The 22989-nt window shown below is 44.8% G+C and overlaps 1 protein-coding gene across 1 annotated transcript in view; it reads left to right on the forward strand.

The window, feature by feature from the left end:
• The window catches only part of TDRD9 (tudor domain containing 9), a 115382-nt gene that overhangs the window by 72269 nt on the left and 20124 nt on the right, over window positions 1–22989 (forward strand). The window contains exons 16-32 of the mRNA XM_032406022.1: window positions 484–649; window positions 737–800; window positions 875–938; window positions 1221–1265; window positions 2002–2055; window positions 5229–5345; window positions 6358–6465; window positions 8415–8515; window positions 11761–11934; window positions 14515–14626; window positions 15618–15830; window positions 16112–16201; window positions 17320–17580; window positions 18710–18865; window positions 19629–19699; window positions 21092–21201; window positions 21718–21814. Of these exons, the coding sequence (XP_032261913.1) occupies window positions 484–649; window positions 737–800; window positions 875–938; window positions 1221–1265; window positions 2002–2055; window positions 5229–5345; window positions 6358–6465; window positions 8415–8515; window positions 11761–11934; window positions 14515–14626; window positions 15618–15830; window positions 16112–16201; window positions 17320–17580; window positions 18710–18865; window positions 19629–19699; window positions 21092–21201; window positions 21718–21814 (2003 nt within the window). The remainder of the gene's footprint in view (window positions 1–483; window positions 650–736; window positions 801–874; window positions 939–1220; window positions 1266–2001; window positions 2056–5228; window positions 5346–6357; window positions 6466–8414; window positions 8516–11760; window positions 11935–14514; window positions 14627–15617; window positions 15831–16111; window positions 16202–17319; window positions 17581–18709; window positions 18866–19628; window positions 19700–21091; window positions 21202–21717; window positions 21815–22989) is intronic.

The following is a 22989-nucleotide window of genomic DNA, read 5'->3' on the forward strand; positions in this document are numbered from 1 at the left end:
GATGTTCTGCTTCTGGCCCTCGAAGTTGGGGGTGCTCTGGCATTTGACTTTATTCTGATTCCTGTATTGGTTTCTATGAAATACCCTTTGTCAAGTTAAGGAAGTTTGTCCCCATAGGCAGTTTAATACTTTGCGTTGTGAGTGACCACTGCGATGTGGTAGTTATTAGGCCTTTGGTTTCATATAGTGCATGCAATATTTGTTAAATTGCGAGTGAAATAGACCTTTGTGGGCGGATCTTGAGTGTTACCTTGTGGTGTCACCTTTTTAAAAAATAATAAAATGTATTCTAAGTTCCTAAAAGCAAATAAAAAGAATTTTTTTTGGTAGCATCAATTTTTTGTCAGTCAATTTAGATGTCTTTTAGAATAAACTTTATCACCAGAATTTGGTCTTCATTTCCTGTTTAGACTCTCTGCCTTAAGGGAAAAAAGAGCAAGAAGAAGTCAGTGCTTGCTAACAGGGTTAATTTATTTTGTAAAGGTTGGGGCACTTGCAGTGAGTGGGCAGAGAGAAGATGAGAACCCTCATGATGGTGAACTGACCTTCTTAGGAAGAGTTTTAGCCCAGCTTCCTGTTAATCAACAGCTCGGTAAACTCATAGTCCTTGGACACGTATTTGGATGTCTAGACGAATGTCTTATTATAGGTAAGTATGAGCACATGGAAATCTGCCAGAAGGGGCGTGGAATGCCACTCTAATGATCTCACCTCGTCTTTGTTTTTCTGTTGTTAGCGGCAGGTCTTTCTTTGAAGAACTTTTTTGCAATGCCTTTTAGGCAGCATCTTGATGGATACAGGTACGTAACACTCATAGTTTTAAAAGTCACTTTGTTTTAATGGTATCGCATGACACTTTGTTATCTGTTTCTAGGAACAAAGTGAATTTCTCTGGCAATAGTAGGAGTGACTGTATTGCACTTGTTGAGGCTTTTAAAGTAAGTTTTCTCTGTGCGGGTGGGGAAAGCAACTATTGTGGATTGTTAGTACATTTTCCTACCATAACCCTGTCTCTGCTGGAAGCATCATGATCATGGCTTGTTGATGTCCAACATGAAACAGACCATGTTGGAAGAAGTAAATGGGGGAGGGAGTCCAATTTTATGAAATTGGAAAAAATTAAATTTGTGTTTTCTGTGGTCAAAATGTGTTGAAATGAGACTTTAAAGTTTTTTAATTAGCTAATAAAGTGTTTTTGAAACTGGGTCCTTTATTTTTAGATGTGGCAGACTTGCAGAGAGAGAGGAGAGCTGCGGCATCCCAAGGTTGGTTCTTCCGTTTGTGGCAGGTGGTAAGGGACCCGGGGAGACTCCCTGAGGCTTCTCTCTTGGCCTGATCACCGCAGGTGACACAGGAGAGCGCCACACCTGCGCTGAGGTCACTGTGGCCTGTCCTCAGAGGGCGGCAGGCTGTAACAGTGAGCAGACAGTCGTAGGGCAAAGAGCCTGTCTTTGCTGGCAGTGGTCCCTCGCAGGGGCAGCTCTCAGCTCTGGGGGCCTGCGGCCGAGCCCTGCTGTGTGGCTGGCCTTCCGCCTCCACGTCCGCATGATCCTGCGCAGGGTCAGGAGCCGCCCCAGCTGCCAGTGCTGGTGCCTGAGCTGTGTGCCTCGGGGCGCCGTGCACAACCCAAACTCCGGAGCCTTTCCTTTTGCTGTTCATCAGCTCAGTTTTAGAGAATAGGCTTAAAAGAATTCAACATGTAGACCTCCTTTTTTTTTTTTTTTTCTTTTTTTTCTTTTTGGTCCGGTTTTGTTCCCCTTCTAAACTGATTAGGTTCAAAAGACTGTTGATGGGTTTGTGTGTTTAAATTTGCCAACTCTAGAGGTATCCTTAGAAGAGTTACTTATGTTAAGGTTAAAGCTTCCTTTTAAAGAGTCAGCCATGGTTTTTCTCTGGTTGGTATACATGTTCTTTTTGACTTACAATTTTGGATGACATAGATGTATTATGGTAGCCAAATTCGCTCTAATTTGTTCATTAACATTGTGCCTTTACTTAAAGGATGAACTTGACTGGGGGCGGTTAAATTACATTCAAATCAAGAGAATCAGAGAGGTGAGTCGTGAGTTCTGTGGGTGTTTGTGAAGTGCCCGTGGTGCGCAGTGTGGTGGTGAGCCTTCCGCCTCCAGTGGGGTCTGTGTTCGTGGTACGTGTTCAGGATGCACTTTCTATGGTATGTAATTTATGAATATTTATGTTTAAGTATAGAGTACACAGATACAACCTGTATGTACGATTAAATATATGTATTTAACTCATACTGTTGTCGTATTCTTATAATTCCAAAAATGATAACATCATTTTCTCATTCTGAATATTGTGTACTTGTGCCCTCTCGGATTCTTGATTAGGTTTGTGTGTTCAGGGGGTCCCCAAACCACCCTCTGGCTCAGTGATTGGCTAGAAAGACTCACAGATCTCAGAAAAGCTATTCTACTCATGGTTATAGTTTATTAGAGCTAAGGGATACAGGTTAAAATTAGCAAAGGTGAAAGGCACATGGGGAGAAGTCCAGACGACCCACGTGCAAGGCTTCCGTTGGCTTTCCTGCGGGCTTGCGGGCACAGCCAGCTCTGCCAGCCGCCATGGATGACAGCAGGCGTGAGGTATTGCCAACCGGAGAGGCTCACTTGGGCCTTGGTATCCAGGGTTTTCCTCGAGGTTGGTTATATAGGCCTGGGGTGCCCGCAGAGCTGACCCTACTTACTTACTTGTTCGCCCCTGCAGAGCTCATGCTGGTACTGCGGGGCACAGTGCCTCCACCCTAAATCCTATTGCTGCCACCAGCTGCTGGTCGGCTCCAGGGCCTCAGGCAGACGGGACACTCTTCTGCGGCAGGATGTTCCAAGGGCTGAGAGGCCGTGTCCCGGGAACCAAACCTGGCTTTGGAATGTGCAGGTGTGGGCAGCCCAGGCCTGCTGGCTTAACCCTTCACTGTGCAGTTTGTGCATGCTTAGCCTCTTTTACTTTCAGAGGACTTACTCGTGATTTGCTTTGTTGGTCTTCCTGTGTAGGTTTTTTTTGGGGAAGGGGAAAGGTAGAGGATTTAATTGATTTTTGCTTTTTTCTGTTAATTTAGTTCTTTGTTTCTTGGTTTAGTTTTTTGGTCTTCCTGAGATGAATATTTAATCCATTAATATTTCCAGTTTTTCAGGGCGCCTGGGTGGTTCAGATGATTAAGTGTCTGCCTTCAGCTCAGGTCATGATCCCAGAGTCCTGGGATCGAGTCCCACATCGGGCTTCCTGCTCCTTGGGAGCCTGCTTCTCTCTCTCTGTCTTTCATGAATAAATAAATAAAATCTTTAAAAAAAAAAATATTGCCAGTTTTTCTAGTTAAAAGCATTTAAAGCTGTGTATTTTCTTGTGCACAATTTGGCCACATCCCATTGATTTTTGATAAAGTAGGGATCATCGTTAGTCCCATCTCTAACTTTTTTAGTGTTGGTTTCCTTTTTGACTGAAGAGATTTTAAGTAGAATATTTGAATTTTCACTTAGAAATATTAAAAAAAAATTTTTTTTTTTTTTGGTTAGATTTTATTTATTTGAGAGAGAGAGACAGAGATAGTGAAAGAGAGCACAAGTCGGGAGGAAAGGGAGAAGCAGGCTCCCCGCAGAGCAAGGAGCCCGATGTGGGACTCGATCCCAGGACCCCGTGATCATGACCGAGCCGAAGGTAGATGCTTAACCTACTGAGCCACCCAGGTGCCCTAGAAATATTTTTAGATATCTTGCTTTGTGGTTCATTTCAGATTTTATTGCATTTTGGTCAGAAAAATTACTTGCATACTTTTAAACTGATTTTTAACTAGAGAAGTCCTATGTGACAGCAGCCTTAAGAAAGGTTTCAGGAACATGGAAGTACATGGGCTGACGTGGGTGGTGGGCTTGGCTCTTCCATGTTCCAGGCTTTTCCCACCTCCTCAGTAGTCATGGCTTTTAAGTTTTTCTGTCTTTCCAGTTCTTTTTAGTTGTTTTCCAGTTAATGTTCACACCTGTGGTTTGTATTTTTTTTTTTACTTTTTTAGTTTATTGAGATAATTTTGTGGTAAATTAATTTATGAACAATTTATAGGTATTTGGGGTTGTGTATCCTCATGTGTGTGTACTTTGATGTTTTGTGTGAAATGGTTTTTATTGCAACAGGGTGATTTGTTCAGAGCAGCTTTTGAACCATTGGTCACTTGAGCTTGGGGTTTGTTTTTTTTTTTAATTTTATTTAAATTCTAGTTAGTTAACATATAGGGTAATACTGGTTTCAGGAGTAGAATTCAGTGATTCATCACTTAATACAACACCTGGTGCTCATCCCAACAAGTGCCCATCCCTCACCCACGTCCCTCCAGCAGCCCTGTTCTCAGCTTTTTTTTTTTTAAGATTTTATTTATTTGTGTGAGAGAGAGCGAGTGGGGAGGGGCAGAGGGAGAGGAAGAATCTTAAGCAGACTCTGAGCTGAGGGTGGAGCCTGATGCTGGGCTCCGTCCCACGACCCTGAGACCATGACCTGAGCCAAAATCAAGAGTCGGACACTTAAACGACTGCCATCCAGGCGCCCCTGTTCTCATCTTGTTTTTAATCACAGAAGCAGTACACATCCATGCGGAGGTTTTGAGGTGTGTAAAGGACTTAAAGCAGAGGATATGGTTCTGGTTACTTGCTTTGCGATGCCCAGAGGCATTGTAGGTGCATGTTTGTTGTGTGTGTGTGTGTGTGTGTGTGTGTGCGCGTGCGCGCGCGCACGCCTGTGCACTGACAAGGATCGTGAAGCACGTATGGTTCTGTGTCCTGGTATGTTCTGTTAGCGTTGTATTGAACATACTTTCCATTTCTTATTCATCTTCTTGTTCATTTATCTTTAATAAGATGACTCTTAATAAATGTAGTGTTTAGGGGCGCCTGGGGGGCTCAGTCGTTAGGGTCTGCCCTTGGCTCAGGTCATGATCCCAGGGTCCTGGGATTGAGCCCCGCATCGGGCTCCCTACTCGGCGGGAAGCTTGCTTCTCCCTCTCCCTCTGCCGCTCCCCCTGCTTGTGTTCCCTCTCTTGCTGTGTGTGTCTCTCTCTGTCAGATAAATAAGTAAAATCTTTAAAAAAAAAAAAAAATAAATGCAGTGTTTAATCCCATAGATGTATGAGTGTTTTCTGCATTGTACACTTCCTTTTCAGTGTTTTCATTATTCTGAGTAGCGTAAGTACTTTGAGACATCATATTTCAATGTGTTTTTCTCAGGTGGCTGAATTATACGAAGAATTGAAGAACAGGATCTCCCAGTTCAACATGTATGTTGATTCTCGGAGGCCTGTCAGGGACCAGGAGTATATATATAAGCAGCGGTTCATCCTGCAGGTGTGCTGGGGTTCCCTGGACGTCTGTTCTTGTCCTTTCTCCTTGCTAGGTGTCGTGGTTGAGAAAGTACTTACGCCTTCTTTCTGATACAAATCATGCCTCAGGAGATTTTAGGCCCACGATGTTCACACTGCTTTTGGGGATAGCATAGTACAGGTTTTCCATGTCATCGAGTTGGTCATCCAGCCCCATTGCTAATCTCCAGGGGAATGTTTCTGTAGCATACCAACCATTGTTACTGCTCAGGAGAGGTCCTTGGGTTTTTGCTTTTATGAAACTAAAAATGTTCTTAATATTATTCAACATATGTAGCTATTCCCTTACACTGAAAATATTAACTTTAGGGGACATGATCAGGCTAGCTTGTTGGATGGGATCTTACAGGGATTGTGTAGAGGGAAGCATATCCTACAAAGGGGCTAATACTTCTACTTTGGGGTTCAGAGAAGGAATACATCTGTACATATCAGCATGTAGAATTGGGTTGTAGGTGGATGTCTGTGAATGAAGTGATGCTGGGAAACAGTGTTTTTCTGGATGTCAGATTGCCTTGAGGCCGGGGAGAGTCTTCCATGAGTGTATGTTTCCAGTGGAGTATTTTGATTGATGAAGGGACTTTTTGCAGAGTGCTATTTAGAAGTACATATTGGCTGTGCTTCTTGGGGCCTGGAGAGGTGCCTCGCCCCGTAGAGGTAAGTATGTCGGACGGCGGGTGGGACAGTGTGTACAGCCATTCGCGCCTTCACTCAACTACCACTGTTTCCTAAACTTCCCTCTGAGACGGGTTCCAGCTCTTTTGAAGGAGAACATGTCTGGAGTGCTTCTGTTAGTAATGGTGAAATCATCAGAATTGTGACTTTCTACTTGATTGGTAGAAGGTCTAATATTTTTATATAAAATCCTCTTTTACCTTACAGATGTTTGTTATATCATTCTGGGAAGAGAATAGTGTATTGTTGAGAGAGACCGGTAAATAATGTTGCTAGTTCATGAAAATCCAGTTCTCTTCCAGGTGGTACTGGCAGGTGCTTTTTACCCAAATTACTTCACTTTCGGACAGCCTGATGAGGAGATGGCGGTGAGGGAGCTGGCTGGCAAAGACCCAAAGACAACCGTCGTGGTAGGAGCTCCATTTCAGTGTGGCTACTGCAGAACGTTATAGCCCTCCAATTCTTCCCAATTTATAAGGACCTGGTGGATTTTTCCCCCCTGAAGTGAATATTATGGCTTGTTTGACCTTTTCACATCTATTTGCTCCTCAGTCTGGCTTCCTTTTTTGCAGACCTGGCCTTGAAAGAAAGTCTTGAGAAATTACATATTTATGACTAATGCTGATTGATCATATGCTCTTTTGAAGGATTTAAGACACTTCTCCATAAGTTTAAGAAATGAAATTGTTAACAGTTAACAATTTCATTTCACACAAAGTGTAAAATGTTATTGGTTGGCAGCTTCATACTGGGATTTAAACTGTGATCCCCAGACCGGAATGTATTCCAGTAGAATCACCCAGAGAGTGTTTATTTTAAAAATCATGTTTGAGGGCCCCATGCTACAGAATCTGAACTAAAAGGAATGGCCTGAAAATTAGCATTTAAATAACACATGTTTTCAGTGAATCTGATAATCAGCCACAGGCTTGGACCATTGGATCAACATTTGTAGACCATTTGTTTAAACCTGAGCGCATGGTAACCTCAGGAAGCACAACTGGAATAAAGCATGCAGGAATTGGCCTTCTATTGGACTTCTTGGTTCCATCATCAGTTTCTCTGATAATGGGGAGGTGTAGAGCACTGGGCCAAACTTGCTGGCGTACAGTAAGCGCTCGATCTTGCCAGCTTTCCCTATTGTTGTGAATGTCCTCACAGTTGCAGAAGAGATCATGCACGGGGCAGGGAGGGTCGCAGATTACTAGAGGTCGCAGACTACTTGTGGAGATCTTTGAAGAGCCTAAAAGTTGCTGGTGCTCAGGCTGGAGATAGGGCGCTGAGATGCACTTCATATCTAGGGAAGGGGTTTTAATTTAAAAGGTGGTCATTAGCCTTTTATCGCTGCTGGAGGCTCTGCTCCCGTGGATCTTCAGGGTGGACTAGGCTCTTTTGGTTGGCTTCCTCGAATCCCTTCATGGTATTCTCCCCTCCCCTGTGTACTTGGAGAAGGATCCTATAGGAGTCTCCTCAGACACAGAGCTGTGCTTGCCTCCTCCATCCACGAGGCAGCCTGTTCACCATGCACTCTGGGGGCCAAAAATTTGTCTTCTGTGTGTGTTGTAAAAACCCAATGATAGTATTGACCCCGCACTCACCTGAGAGGCCCTTTATGACATACTTTGTATTCATGCTTCTCTGAGCCTCACATTGACCCTTCGAGGTGGGGATTTACCATCAGCCTTACTTCATGGGGTGGTTGAGTCCTAGGGTGACTCCATACTTTGCCTCAGGAGACTTGACAGCTCAGAGCCCAGGCGTTCGCGCCCACCCACCGCCTCTCTCGTGGGGCCAGGGTGTGTCCTGAGACAAGCAGGACCTGGTGGCAAGGATCCGGGGCCTCAGGTTTCCTGCCAGAGCCAGAGCCTGGAACAGGAATTACCGGGACAAAAGAGGGAAAGTGAGCACTCGGGGCTAGGAGAGGTCTGCAGCAGCTCAGGGTGCTTTGCTTTGGGCTGTGGTGGTGCGAGTGCCCCCGTCCCTAACCTGTGCTGTGCTCCCCCCCATAGTTCCCATTATTCCTTATGTAGAAAAGGGTCTTTTAAAGAGATGCATTTAGTCAGCTTGATTACTTGAAGGTAAAATAAAACACAACTCTTATTTTTTGTTAGATTTTGGATTATTTTAACAGAGAAAGAATTATCTTTTATTTAATGTATATTTATCATTAAAATTTACTTGTAATGTAAAAGTCATCAGTCATTAAATATGCCTAACCATAGAGTCTACATATTATGGTTAGACAGTGAATTTTGTTTTTGTGAAATAAATAATGTGCAGCAGCTTTAGCTTATGAACGTTGTAACTGTTTTGTCAGCTCTGACATCTGCTCTGATGGATACTGTATTGTGTGTTACAGTTGAAACACATTCCTCCGTATGGATTTCTCTACTATAAACAGCTACAGTCTCTCTTTCGACAGTGCGGTCAAGTCAAATCCATTGTATTTGATGGTGCAAAGTAAGTCATGTATTTTTGTGTAACAACTGCAATTATGAAAGAGCCATCACGTGTTCAGTGTTTGCGGGGAACTAATTCTTAAAACTGAGTGCATGTGGAAATGGGCCTCTATTCGGGCTGCTCAGCATCGCCTTGGAACGGAGCTTTGGTTTATCTTGTTGTCATTAGTGATTTATCTTCCTTGTCAACCAAGTGAGCTCCTAAAGGTGCTAAGCGGGGAGCTTGGTGGTCTGATAACTAGAAGGCTCCGTGGTGCTGTGGGTGCTGTGGCGGGTGCTTGGAGCCTGCGCCTGTCCCTAGGTTTTCATGGGGTGTCCCTAGTAGGGCCACAAAGAGGCCCCAGAGTAGGGTTTATCTGCTTGTAGTTATTTAGAACATACATGTTCTAAATATTTTTGGAAGACAAATAATGCAAAAACTCAGTTATATTGCACCTTATTTTAGTTGCAGATAAAGGAAACAAGATGGTATGTTTTGAAGTATCACTTTGAGTTTTTATTTCTAAGAGGGACTGTTGTGCTTAAAGACTATTTACAGTTTTAACCATCTAGCTGAATTCCTGAGACCAGGTGAAATTTAGGTCTCTGACTCCTCCGCCATCTTGCTCATCATCCCTATTTACAGTTTTAAATTGAATTTTAGTTTTAAAATTAGATATTTTTTTCTGGTGTTCTGTAAATTGTATTTCATTTATAAAACTTGGCAAAATCTAGTGAATAAGAAACACTTCCACTCTTTCTTTGACTGATGTCCAGTAACTCAAGTTGAGCACATTCAGTCCCTTTTCCGCTTGGATTAATTCCCTCAAACATTTTAAGTTCTGTTCCTGTGATTAATATATTGATTTTCTTTGTAAGCGTGTAAGCACATGCATCTTCCCCCTGGCCTGTGCTTGTGCTCGCATGGCAAATTCGTAACACTAACAAAGTCTTTCTAAGTTCTTTTAACAACTGTTACAGTTTTAACTAACTAAGCTTAAAATGTCTCAAGGTTTTTTAAATACCTAATACAAATTACAGTGAAATTTTTGATCGCATTTACAGAATCACTTCTTTAAAAGTGGAATCACACAGTGAAGTTCTCTTTCTTGAATATTGGAAGTCCATTTGCCTTGGCTGAGGTTCCAGTTACGGGTGGGCGATCTTTGATGGGTTGAGTGGCCTGCAGTCTGGGTTCTCACTGATCTTCATCACTGGGCTGAATTTTGTGTTTGTTTCATTTTCTTCCTGTCTGAGCCTTTGTTAAAGGTATTTTAATCCTATTTTGCGTGGTTCCTTGTATTTCTGGCATTTTAGTCACCGTAGCAATGTCATGTCAGTTACTTGGAGAAGTTACTGTGTTCTTCTGGTTATACCAGGAACAGTTCTTGTGCATCAGGTGTTTAAAGGCAAAGAATGACATGAATCACTATTTGACAGAGTGAAGGCTGTATTCCTTCTGGGATTGTGCAGGGCCCGCTTTAGCGAGGAACCTGTGTCAGGTGTGAAGGGCATCTGGGCACAGGTAGTAAGTGCATGGGTGCATCTTTTCCTCCCGTATGAAGCTTTCAACCCAGTTGTGGGGTTCTGTAGACATTTGCCTGTTGTGAAATGTTGTGGGAGAGGCCCAGGTGGTCAGAAGACACTCTTTCTGGGCCTCAGGAGCAGTTCACTTGGGACTTACTGAGGAGGTGTGTGAGGTGGACGGTGGGGGTGGCTGGTGGGGCAGGATGGGGTGCTGATGCTGTAGGAGCCCAGCGTGAGCCCAGCGGGGACGTTGGAGGGTGTGGGGTATGTGCCAGCCGCGGGCTTTGTGTCAGGTTTGTGGGGTGGGAGGCCAGGTGCTGTGCTCTGGATGGTCCTCTGTGGCCGCCTGGTCAGGATGGGCATGATAGATGGGCATGTGGAGACCCCTAAGTGTTCTGAGCTGCACTGTTTTGTAGGACTTGGTCAGGGAATGACGAGAGAGGGGCCTTTTGTAGTGACCTAAACCAGAGGTAACATTTGAAACAAAGGAGGCAGCAGGTGAGACAGAAGCTCTCTTGGGTTTGGCTGTTGATCACATGTGCAGGACAAAGAAGAGAGGCGGGCCCAGGAGGGCAGGTCTTCGAGACAGCATTGACCAGAGAGGGGCTGTGAGGAGCTGACTCCTGGTGGGGGGAGGGTGGGCGGGGGTCCCACAGGCGGGACTTCAGAATCCTGTTGCAAGATGAGCATCGTGGAAGTGTGGTCTCAAGTGTGAAGGAAACTGCCTCTGAGGGAGGGACTCTGGAGCCCTCTAGAGAAGGGTGACAGGACAAGGGGTTAGCGAATTGGGCACAGGCCAGGGGGAAAATAAGATGCGCGTGAGGCCAGGGGGAAAATAAGATGCGCGTGCTCGGCAGTGAGTCCACCGGGAGGCGGGTGAGGAGGGCAGAGGAGAGCCAGCTGTCCAAGGACAGCAAATGCAGCTTGCAGAGAGGCTAGGCACAGGGATGCACACTGAGTAGGCCAGCCAAGTTAGGGGCTTAACTCTCTTACCTGCTTGACACTCTTCAAGGCTGTGTCCTTTCCAGGGCTCAGGTTACACATTTCCGTGACAGTACTTGCAGGGGTCATAGGTCTGTTTGCATGAGTATGATGTTTTGGCCCAGGGGCATTCATGTAGAAGCAAATGTGAACTTGAAGCTTTATTTCTTTATACCAGGAAATGCCCAGCAGACACCCTTAGTGCATGCTTGGTTCTCATTCCCCAGAGAAAGGGATGGGAGGGGTGCCCAGAGATGTGGGGGAGGGGGAGGTAGCGTGGGATGTTCGTCAGCATGACTGGGTGGTAAACTCGATGGTGTTTGTGGAGGGAGATCACAGAGATCACTGACCTACTCATTTGTGTGATTTTATCTTATCTGTGTTTTATTTTACAATAAAGTAGAAAAACCCCCAAAACTCAAAAAGCTGTCATTCTGTGTTCATTTTGAGAATTAAGATTTCGTAGCTGAAAAATCTCATTAGCGTTTGGTGTTTATTGTGCATTATCTGCATTATATATAAGGTTGATATGTGGTTTTACTTTAATGGTACATCATTGTAATTTTTATTTCTTTTAAGTAAATAATTTTCATTTAAGGAAACACTTTTTGGTTAATTATAAAGTGAAGAGTTACTGGTATTTCAAGGGGAGCTGGAGCTGAACGTTTCCATCTAATCTTGAGAGAAATTAATACAAACTTAGTTCTTTTTTTTCCAGATGCCTGATAAACTAATTTTTTCTTTCCATTTATGGAGCAGAGCCTTTGTGGAGTTTTCACGTAATCCAACAGAGAGGTTTAAAACTCTTCCTGCAGTGTATATGGCAATTAAGATGTCTCAGCTGAAAGTCTCCCTTGAACTGAAGGTTCACTCTGCAGAGGAGATTGAAGGGAAGGTGGAAGGAGGGGCTGTCTCAAAGCTCAGGAGCACCAGGTATTTTAGAAGGCGGCTGGGCAGGCCTCTGTCCACCTGCTTTTGCAGTTTCAGAGGCTGCGTTTAAATGAACCTTGCAGCCAGAGCCCTGGTTTCCTCATCTCCTGGCTGTGTGTACTTGGGCACATTACTTGATCTCTCTGAACCTTGGTGCTTTTCTCATCTGTTTGTTTTTTTTTCAGTTTTATGGCAAAATAATTGCCATCCATCGCTGTGCAAGTTGAAGGCGTTCAGCATGACAGTTTGATTTCCTTACACTGTGAAGTGACTACCACAGAACATTCAGTTAACACAAAAATTTCTCCTTGTGACGAGGACTCTTAGGATCTGTTCTCCTAATGACTTTCCTGTGTGTCTTATGGTAGTGTTAGTGGTAGGGACCATGTTGCACACTCTATCCCTAGGACTTATTTACCGTAGAACTGGAAGTTTGTATCTTTTAACCGTCTTCCTCGTGTTCCCCCTTCTCCTACCCTCCGTCTCTAGTACCTCAAGTCTGTTCTCTTTTTCTATGAGTTTTTTTTTTTAATAGATTCTTTTTTTTAAATTTTCTTTGAAGATTTTATTTATTTATTTGACAGAGAGACGGTGAGAGAGGGAACACAAGCAGGGGGAGCGGGAGAGGGAGAAGCAGACTCCCCGCTGAGCAGGGAGCCCGATGCGGGGCTCGATCCCAGGACCCTGGGATCATGACCTGAGCCGAAGGCTGACGCTTAATGACTGAGCCCCCCAGGCGCCCCTAAATAGATTCTTAAAAAAAAATAGATTCTACATGTGAGCGAGACCATACAGCGTTTGTCTGACTTACCTCACTTAGCATATTGCCTTCGAGACCTATCCATGTTGTTGCAAATGGTAGGATTTCCTTGTTTTTATGGCTGAATAATATTCCACTGCATATATATACCACAAATTCCTTATCCATTCGTCCAGTGAGGGACACTTAAATTGTTTCCATGTCTTGTCTGTTGTACCTAATGCTGCTGTGAACGCGGGGATGCAGGTATCTTTCTGAGGTAGTGTTTTTGTTACCTTTAGATACATACCCAGAAGTAGAATTGCTGCATCATATGGTGGTTCTCTTTTTAATTTCTTGAGAATTGTCCATACTGTGTTCCATAGTGGCTGTACCAATTTACAATCCCACCAGCGCACAGCATTTGTCTTTTTGATGATGGGCACTCTGAAAGGCATGAGCTGATACCTTGTTGTGGTTCTTACTTGTATTTCCCTGATGACTAGTGATATTGAGTATCTTTTCATGTACCTGTTTGCCTGTTGTGTATCGTCTTTGGAGAAATCTCTATTTAAGACTTTTGGCCATTAAACAATTTTTTTTCCTATTGAGTTGTGTCTATTTAATAGATATGGTACTTATTGTACAAGGTTGTTGAGAAGATTGAGCGGAATCATGAAAGTAATTCTCAGTTTAAATAGAAGGGATTAGACCTAATATTAGTTCCTCATTTCCTTTGTTTAAGCACAGTGGTGTATTCTCTGTTTTCATCAGAGCAGATGGTAGGACAAAACAGAGATGCAGCTGGGAGCACCTGGGGGCTGGCCAGCACAAGCTGCCCCTTCCTCGTGGAGGAACAGGAAGGCTGGGCTGCCCATGTGGCTGGCCCCGCGTGGTGGCACTCACCACTTGGCAGCTGTCATTGGGCATGTGGATTTTCTTTTCTTGGGCCAAATTAAATCACCCTTCAGAATTTATGAAGGATTCCTTTGCCTTTTGGTCACACTTTTTGAGTACCATGTGTAGGAATTCTCAGTCATCCTTTCTTATTTGTGACCTTTTTAATTTTATGAGGAACTTGACAGGAATTTGGGGGAATTGGTGAGAAAGGGAGATATGTCCCATTGAATCTCATCCCGTGGGGGAGGTTTAGATTCTGAGACTCTGGGGGTGCAGCGGGTTAGGTCTGTAACACAGGGAGGATCTTTTCTTCTGGTAACTTTGCCTGAGTCACTCTTACTTCAGAAATGGGTCTGAAAAGTTGAGAGAGTTGGGTCAGGATCTCTTGTATAATTTTTCTTCTTCTTCTTTGAATAAAAGCATTAGGAAAGGGACATTTTGTTTTTATCAAATTTGTATTTCATATTCTTGAACTTTAGCTTTTACTCTCTTATTGTCCTAAGGGATAAATGATAACTCCTTGGTTTATCAGAAAATCATGTATGTCTTTTCTAACAGCATTGAACAGGGCATGGATTCTGGTACTTTCGGAAAGGTCAGAGTCACCTCTGAAACCAGAAATTAGGAAATATTGCAGGTCTTAGATTTAGAATGTGTTCCCTTAAAAGTCGATCTTCTGTAAGAGTCTTGACCTTTAGAATCTATTGTTGAAGGGTAGTGTGTAACTCTTGGGTTGCACGGACCTCCAGGGCAGCTCAGGAAGCTGTCGGAAACTCAAATTTGAGATGAAATCAAATTTGTCATCTCCAGGTTAGGTGTTTTATTAAAATATTCTTTTCTTGTATAAGCACTGGAATATTTGGGGCCATAATTTCACATACGGAAGTACGTTTTCTTTGTAATACCTGACTTTTATTTTTATTTTTTTAAATCACGTTATGTAGGGTGAACGTGGACTTCCAGAAGCAGACAGTAGATCCTGTGCAAGTCTCATTTAACACATTAGACAGATCCCGGACGATCACAGATCTCCTCTTAACAATTGATGTCACGGAGGTGAGATGGTGTGCTTAAATCATGAGAACTTTTCTGTCGTCTTCACCTAGAACTGTCATGTTGTAGACATGAGATAGCACACGTATACACACACGTGCACACGCACGCACAGCATGTGCGCCTCAGTGATCGAGTAAATGCAGGTGGGTTTGAATTCCTGTACTTGTTAAATTGAAATGTGCCTACAACACAGAATGAAACACAAATACTCATTCGAGAATCAAAGTGTAATTTTTAGAATGTTAGGTACCATTTAAGATGCTAAAACATTAATTTTGGCAGCGTGATACACGTGAACGTTTTAATTGGCGTAGTGACGTATGGCTGTGTAATTCAGTTTATGTCAATAAAGCTGGCGTCAGCATCATTACTCTTTAAGGTGTGGTTGTTACTTCTTCAAATAAAATGTCAGTGGAAATACATACCTGCTTCCTGGTAAACCTGTGACTTACACTCACCAGGAGACTTCACACAGAAGCTTGGGCTCCGGGCCGACTGGGAAGCGGCAGCCGGCGTGGGTCCGTGCCTGGCAGTGTGGGCGGGAGGTGCTCGGGGAGGCCCTTTTCCAGGAAACACCCGCTCCTCCTCCTCCCACTTGTCACTGATCCTTCAGGGGCTGCGCTCACAGCACGCCCGCCCTCGCTGCCCTTGGTCCTGCCTGCACTCTGTGGGCTGGGCCTACCGCCTGGAGCCCATCTCGAGTAAAACAGTCTGGCCTTCTCTGCCCTCTCAGAGCCTTTCATGTGTTCGTGTGCTGGCAAGTCTCACACCTCTGAGAGGGGGTCTGGGACACACGTGTCCTCACTGCAGGTGACCAGGGAGCCCTCTTGTTCGTAAGCACCTATTCAAAGCCTGTAGAATTACTTAAGTTCCAGGGAATCCAGCTTGTGAAGTGTAGTATGAATGTCAGCCCTGTGGTGTGAGCTTATGATAACCTTGACATAGAAATCCTTTCTAGAATCCATCTCTGCTCCTTTTCCTTCTTTTTTAGGTCGTTGAGGTGGGACACTTCTGGGGATATAGGATTGATGAAAGAAACGCCGGGATTCTGAAAAAGCTTACCGCTGAAATAAACCAACTGGAATTGGTGCCCTTGCCCGTCCACCCACATCCAGACTTGGTCTGTCTGGCTCCCTTTGCTGATTTTGATAAAGAAAGATACTTCAGAGCCCAAATCCTTTATGTTTCTGGGAACTCTGCTGAGGTGTGTGTTTTTCTGTAACTAATCACTCAGAGGGAAATGAGACAAACTTGTAGCAGTTTACAGAAAACCTTTTCTAATTTTAAGTGGAAATTAAATATAAAATCATTTGAGTTAGAAAAGTAGCCTCATAAAAAGTTATTTCTCTCAGTGTTATGTGGATTTTAGCTCCTGTCGTAAGACTGCTAGATTCTGGAGGTAGAGTAGATCCTTGTGTGGCCACTGATCACCTGGCATGCGGTGCCTGACCCCATATTAAAGTGTGTCCTTTCCCCGTTCTCTAGGTGTTCTTTGTAGACTATGGTAATAGATCTCACGTAGATCTGGATCTTTTAATGGAGATTCCCTGTCACCTTCTTGAACTCCCATTTCAGGTAAGGTAGAGAAGCTGCTGGGTGTGAATGTGTAAGCTGGAAAGGATTCTCGAGGTCACACGGCCTACCCTCAGCCCACAGATAGGGGCCAGGTCCCAGAGTGGGAAGGGACTTGCTTGGTCATATAGGCCAAATTTGATTTCTGCTTTTTTCAAAAAATGTATTGCTACAGATATTTTTGTCAGTATTGTTTGTGGAGTGAGTTAAAATATATGGAGAGTGGTTTTACACTTAGCAAAAAAGTAGCTGTTTAACTGAAATAATTTAATTTCAAATACTTTCTCTGAGGTTTTTGGTTGTGTTGTAAACAGCTAGAACTTGGGTGGGCTAGATGTACCTGCGTGCCCTCTGTTGGTACGGAAACCGTTCAGAAGGCAGTCCAAACTTCTGTTTGGGTTGAAAAAGCAACATCCAGTATCTTTACCTGTGAAATCCTCACTTTGTGAAATCCCCCCCAAATTTTTTTTAAATATATATAATCATTTACTTATCTATTATCGTTGACACAAAATATGACGTTGGTTTCAGATGCGCCACACAGTGAGTCCCGACTCTGAAACTCTTGCTGTGCTCGCACAGTGGTAGCCGCCGTCTGTGACCGTGCGGCACGAGTGCGATACCCCTGACCGCACTCGTGCTGTCACCTCTGGTTCCGGTGACTCGTCCGCTCCGTAACTGGAAGCTCTATTCCCTACGCCTCTTTCCCCGTTTTGCCCACCCTCCATCCCCCTCCCCTCTGGCAGCCCACTTTGTATTTTGGTCTGTCTCTGCTTTTTGTTTGTTTCTTTTGTTTTTTAGATTCCACATATAAGGGAAATCATATGGTATTTGTCTTTCTCACTCTGACTTACTTCACTTAGCATAATATTCTCTAGCTCCATTCATGTTATTGCAAATGGAAGATCACATCCTTTTTGATGGCTGAGTAACATTCCATTGTATGTCTACACCACATCTTCCTTATCCACTCATCTGTTAATGGACCAAAATTGTTTTTAGTAGGATTTTTATGAGAACGTTGGTGAAGATCCATGTTCAGGGCCACGTTTCAGCAGTATGTGGGGTGAGTGTTTCACTCATTTATAAAGCTGGTTCAGCCATGCTCTTCTGTCCTGTAGGCATTGGAATTTAAGATTTGCAAAATGCGCCCCTCTGCAAAGTCTCTCGTGTGTGGTGAGCACTGGAGCGGTGGGGCCAGCCAGCGGTTTGCCTCCCTGGTGAGCGGCTGCGCACTCCTCGTCAGGGTCTTCTCTGTTGTGCACAGCGTCCTGCACGTGGACGTGTACCGCTGCTCGGGGGCCCAGGGCACCGTCAACGTAAGAGACGTCCTCATCCAGGAGGGCTACGCTGAGCTCGTGGAGGAGCCCTACGAGTCCAGGGTACGCATGTTCATCCTGGTTGTGGGAGCGCATGTGGCCGGTGCACATGTGCGTGCGTGTGTGTGTTTGTGGGAGGGGCAGTGGAGAAGTGGGGCGCCATTTTTCCTCTCTCAGGATGCTGATGGATGAATAGCGAGATAGTGTTTGTCGTACATTTTAAGTGCCTTCTAGGTTTCTTTGACACTAAATTATGGTGACTGGGTGTTGCTTTTGTTAGTTTCCTTTTATTAGGCTATTTGTTTCTTCTTAGAATGAAAATTAGATGTAAAAATGTTCTCTATTTGGGGAGTTGTTTTTTCTGTAATGGATTCCAAGATTTAGCTCCCTAATGAAAGCAATTAATAAGATATTTGTTTCAAGTATTTTCAAATATTTCAAAATGATATTCAGCCATTTCTTTCAAAATCAGTTCTGAAGCTATTTTCCTTTGAAGGTTTCAGAAATGCCACCTTTGAGTCAGATGTTGAAGGCCATTTATTTTCCTTCTGTAATTTCTGCTGACAATGGGGTGGGGCTGGGATTAAGGAAAGGGGAAACGGGCAACAGAACAGTAGCCAGAGGGCTGGCTGGACTTGGTATTGCCATGTGTGGGAGACGCTTTCGGGACCTGGGGGTGTCCCGGTGTGGAGCAGAAGTGTTGTGTACAGAAAGTTCTTTTAAGAGCTGTTTTTCACTCTCTTCAGGTTTCTGATGACTGAAAGGTAGTAAAGGCTGATGAATCGAGCCTTTTTTTAAAAAAATATTTTTTTATTTATTTGAGCGAGAGAGAGCACACAAGCCGGGGGGAGGGGCAGAAGCAGAGGGAGAAGCAGACTCCCCGCTGAGCAGGGAGCCCGATGCGGGGCTCGATCCCAGGACTCCAGGATCATGACCTGAGCCGAAGGCAGACGCTTCACCGACTGAGCCACCAGGCGCCCTGGTGAATTGAGCCTTAAATGAATCCTGTCTTATTTTTTTTGTTTGAATCTTAAAATGTGCTTACTTGATAAAATTTACTCTTGACCTTAGTGACCTTAGTAATCAGCTAAGAATAAGGTCATGCCTGTGAAATACTTTGATTAGTTTGGAATAAAGTACTTTTAATACAGTTTTTCCTTTTAGCAAAATGAACTTTGCTTATTCTGCTCAGCAAAGCCATGAAGCTCTCAAGGGTCTCTTCTCCAAGTCCGTAGAAAACATGGCAGACTTGTCTACATCATCTCCTGTGAAGGATGATGAAAAGTACCTGATCCGGGTTTTGTTAGAGAGCTTTTCTTCTAATAAACTGGGTGCCCCCAACTGCAAGGTAATTTATAGTTGCTGCTTTAAAATACAATTTAAAACTTAAAGTGATTTTATATTTATATGCTGAGTCATAACTAGTAGTCATGGTGGGCTTTTCTTTCCTGGTTTTCGATGTTGGTACTTTTTTCACAATGGCGCTTATCTTAGTAAGGGAAAAACCTGGGGTTTAGTGTAGAGAAATGCTTAGACTAGTTCTTTTGTTTAAACCAGCCTTTCCAGAGGCAACCTGTGCTTGTTTACCCAGTTGGAGGAAGCAGTGTATGGACTGTGGAGAACCAGGCCCACCGTGGAGGTGCCCCAGCCGGGGAGGCGGCCCAGCCCCAGCGGGCACTGGAGTCATTGCACCTGCCTGTCTCCGAGAATAGGCGGCCGCACACCCTCCTCCCCCTGCTCGGGGGCTCCCCTCTCGCCACCCCAGCCCCTGGCCCTGTGCTCTCCGTGCTTCCTACTCAATCGGATTAGTCTGATACATTGAGAAGGATAATGCTTCTACTGAAGTGTTTGGCAGTATTTCCTTTGTTTGGCCAAACTGTTCCTTAAGTATATCTATTGAGGAATGTTAGAGAAACCACTGAAAATAATAATCAATGCATCCCAGAAAAGCACCATAAGACATTTTTTTTCCCCCACTGCATCTTGAAGACGTTATAACTAAGGTGTAGCTGTTTTCTTTTTTAAAACGTGAGCTAACTTTTGGATTTTTAAAATGTATGTTAAGTAATAACTTGCCTGTTGGTAACATTTTGCATGTTTTTTATCGACAGGCGATACTTCATGGGCCTTTTAACCCTTATGAACTGAAGTGTCATAGTTTGACCAGAATATCCAAGTTCAGGTGTGATTAACTTAGGTTCCCCATGGATTTTTTTTTCTCTGCTCCTATATTTACAGAGCTTAACAGAAACTAATCTTTCTTTAAACTGTTGAAACCTTCCCTTTTCCAGCTCCTTCTCATTCCTCTCCTAGCTCCAAATCTGAGATACTCTTTCTCTTATACGAAAGCCATTCTGTGTAAGACATTCTTGAATATCTTCTAACAAGGGCCTCATTTTTTCTGTTCTTATTATAATTGATTTTCATTCAGTAAACCTGTGAATGCCTGCTGTGTTCTGGGAACAGTGTATGGTTTGAGGGGAACAACAGTGAACAAAATACACTCAGTGTGATCCCTAAAATTGTGTGTCTGGTGGGGATGGTATGCAAGGGAAAACGGGTCCTCAGAAGAAGGGTTGATGAGGCTTTTGAACATTATGAGAGGGGCTGTAGAACATTATGAAAGCATCTCAAGGGGCCCCTGAACACACTCAGGCTATGAGAGGCCATGGAGGTTTCCAGTCAGTGAGTGGGGAGGTGAAGGCGAGCTGGAGGGCGTTACTCAGTGTGGGCTTTGGCCTCAGTTTGACTTTGCACTTCGGAATGAGCGTAGTGAGGTTGGAGAGTGGGTGGGAAGCAGAAGGACCGCAGAGCTGTGGCAGATGGGGACGAGCTTCGTAAGCAAGATCCAGACTTTATCTGAAGACAGTTGGAAAGCCTTATGTGTGTTTTAAACACTCTCTTCGGCTAAGAGGCAAACCCTCTAGGATAGGCATCTCTTGGAGCCTCTCAGAAATGCAGAGCTCAGGCCTCTTTTGCACAGAGCCTGCATTTTCATAAGATTTGTAGATGGTCTGTAGGCCCCTTAAGGCTTGCAGAGCCCAGTGTGAAGAATGCATCGGGTTTGGGAGTAGAAGGGTCCTCGGGTAGGAGCGTACTTCTGAGGCTGGTCACTGCTGTAATCCTGGGTGGGTACGTTGTGGACCATGCTGAGTCCATGGCAGGAGGTGCAGAGACAGACTGCTTTATGAGAGCTTCGGGCGTGGAATCAACAGCCTGACGTGTGATTAGACTCAGTGACGTGGGAAGGGGAAGAGTGGAGGATGCCCTTCCTGGGTGGCGGCGGGGCCTCTGCTGAGCAGGGGCGGGTGGCCGGGAGCCTAGGGGGCGTTGTCAGCGTGTGGGTGGTGTGGTGCTCAAGGCCCGGGAGCGGGAGAGAGATGAGGGTGGAGAGGGTGGTGGTGCTGAATGAAGAGCAGGAGGCATGAAGGACACTTGGATGTTAAACAGCTTTCACCTGTTGAGTGCTGCACTCGCCTATTTGTGTCTGTGACATGTGTTAGCTCGGGGGTTGGACATAGCACATTGTCTAGCGGGTGGATCAGCCTCTGTCCCCTGACGATGCCCCTTTCAGATGTGTTTGGATTGAGAAGGAAAGCATCAACTCTGTCGTCATCAGCGATGCCCCCGAGGACCTTCACCAGAGGATGCTGGTTGCAGCTTCCCTTTCCGTCAATGCAACCGGTGAGTCGGGCTGTGTTCCCTCATCATCTGCTCTGTCTCCCCCTCCCTCTCCTCTGTTACTAGGAATGATTTATCCTATAGTTAGCAAGCACATTTATGTGCCTGTGCTCTATTTTCAGGCTGTTTTCTGAGTGCGTTGGCTGATACAAGTTTAAGAAATGGAGCACATCACCTTTCCTTTTGTACAAGGGTGTGGGTATTGATTTCTTGATCCTCATTCATTCCATCATGCTTGTCTACCAAGTAGAACAGATCCAGGTTCTTGGCCCTGGAACAAACCCAAAAGCCTGATGGAAGGGAAGAGAAGAGTAACCACACAAACGTTGTCCCCGACAGGACGCAGGTTGCAGCATGCTGGCCAGGCGGATGCTGCAGGGTGCACTTGGCTGTGGGGCCGTGCCCACGGGGACGGACTCCGTGGAGGGAGGGGATAAGGAGTGTGCCTGGGGGGGGGGGGTGCGACATTCTGCAGAGTGAAGTTTGTGCCTGACGTCGCCTTTGTTGACTGTCCAACAGGGTCCACCATGCTGCTGAGAGAGACCTCTCTGATGCCGCACATTCCCGGCCTCCCGGCTCTCCTCAGCGCGCTGTTTGCACCGGTGATGGAGTTAAGGTTCGTCCGTTCTGTCCAGGCTTTGTGAAGTGAGAACCCCAGGGGGGAGAAGCGGGCGCCTCTCCTCCTCCTCTGGGAGAGGAGACACAGAGCACCTGGCCAGGGCACTTGTGGCTCTCGTTGAGCTTCCCCGGGCTGGAGTGTGGTTGAGGCGGCGTTCCTGGTACTGACGTACCTACACTTGGGCTTGGTTCCCGTACAGACAGACAGCATCACGCGGGGGCTTGAAGACCAGCGGGGCTGGAGAAAGAAAATCAGGAGCTGGGAATAGGCTCAGGATGAATAACGTGCAGATGGTTGCCTGTTGTTAAGGGGCCGTGAAGGTGGCTCTCCATTTTCTTGCTCCCAGTTGGCAGCAGGCCGCCTTGTCAGTCCCACTGGTGACGGTAACTGGAGGGTAAGAGGGCAGACGGCTTTGCCAGTTGTAGCTCTTGTTGGTGTCGAGATGAAGCAGGAATTTGTCCTGAAGGCTTTAGCAGAGGGAGCTGTGTGAGCAGGAGCAGAGCCCTCGACAGCATCCTTACCGTGGGGACGGCCACGTCATGTGGTCTTTATTTGACATTCGGTGTGTGCAGAGAGCACTTACCATTGGGGAAGTGCTGATGGGCTTCTGCAGGGAGGCGACAGCTACAGAGGACCAAGGTCGGGTCTCGAGGAAGGCTTACGCCCCCAAGGAGACACATGGCTGGGGCAGCTGGTGGCTGCGGCCCAACTCCGCTGCTTGCTCAGCCCTGTCGCCATGTGCCTCCTCAGAGTCTGCTAGCACAGTCTCAAATAGTGGTCGTTTTCAGCGTAGAAGACGATTGTGTATGTTCTTTTTTTGCACTGAAAATATCTACTACTTAGAAAAATCTGGAAAAAGCTGAATGAGAAAAACCGTATCATTTTTAAACATTTAGTGAATTTATTTTCAGGATAATTATATACATTTTTTGTTTTTAGGTTTTTGTTATACTGCGTCTTTTGCACAAATAGAAGCATTTTGACATTATTATGACATCTTTGTAAATATCTATTAAAATAGAATTTATTAAAATGGAATAAATATTAAAATAGAATATTTAGTGAATAAATAAATAGAATAATAAAATATTAAAATAAAATTGCATCATATACCACTGAGTGGACATAAAATGGCTTTTATAAACACTGCCCTATTTTATTTACATATGCAA

The sequence above is a fragment of the Phoca vitulina genome, unplaced genomic scaffold, assembly GCF_004348235.1.
Source record: "Phoca vitulina isolate PV1807 unplaced genomic scaffold, GSC_HSeal_1.0 scaffold7, whole genome shotgun sequence".
NCBI classification, from domain to species: Eukaryota; Metazoa; Chordata; class Mammalia; order Carnivora; family Phocidae; genus Phoca; species Phoca vitulina.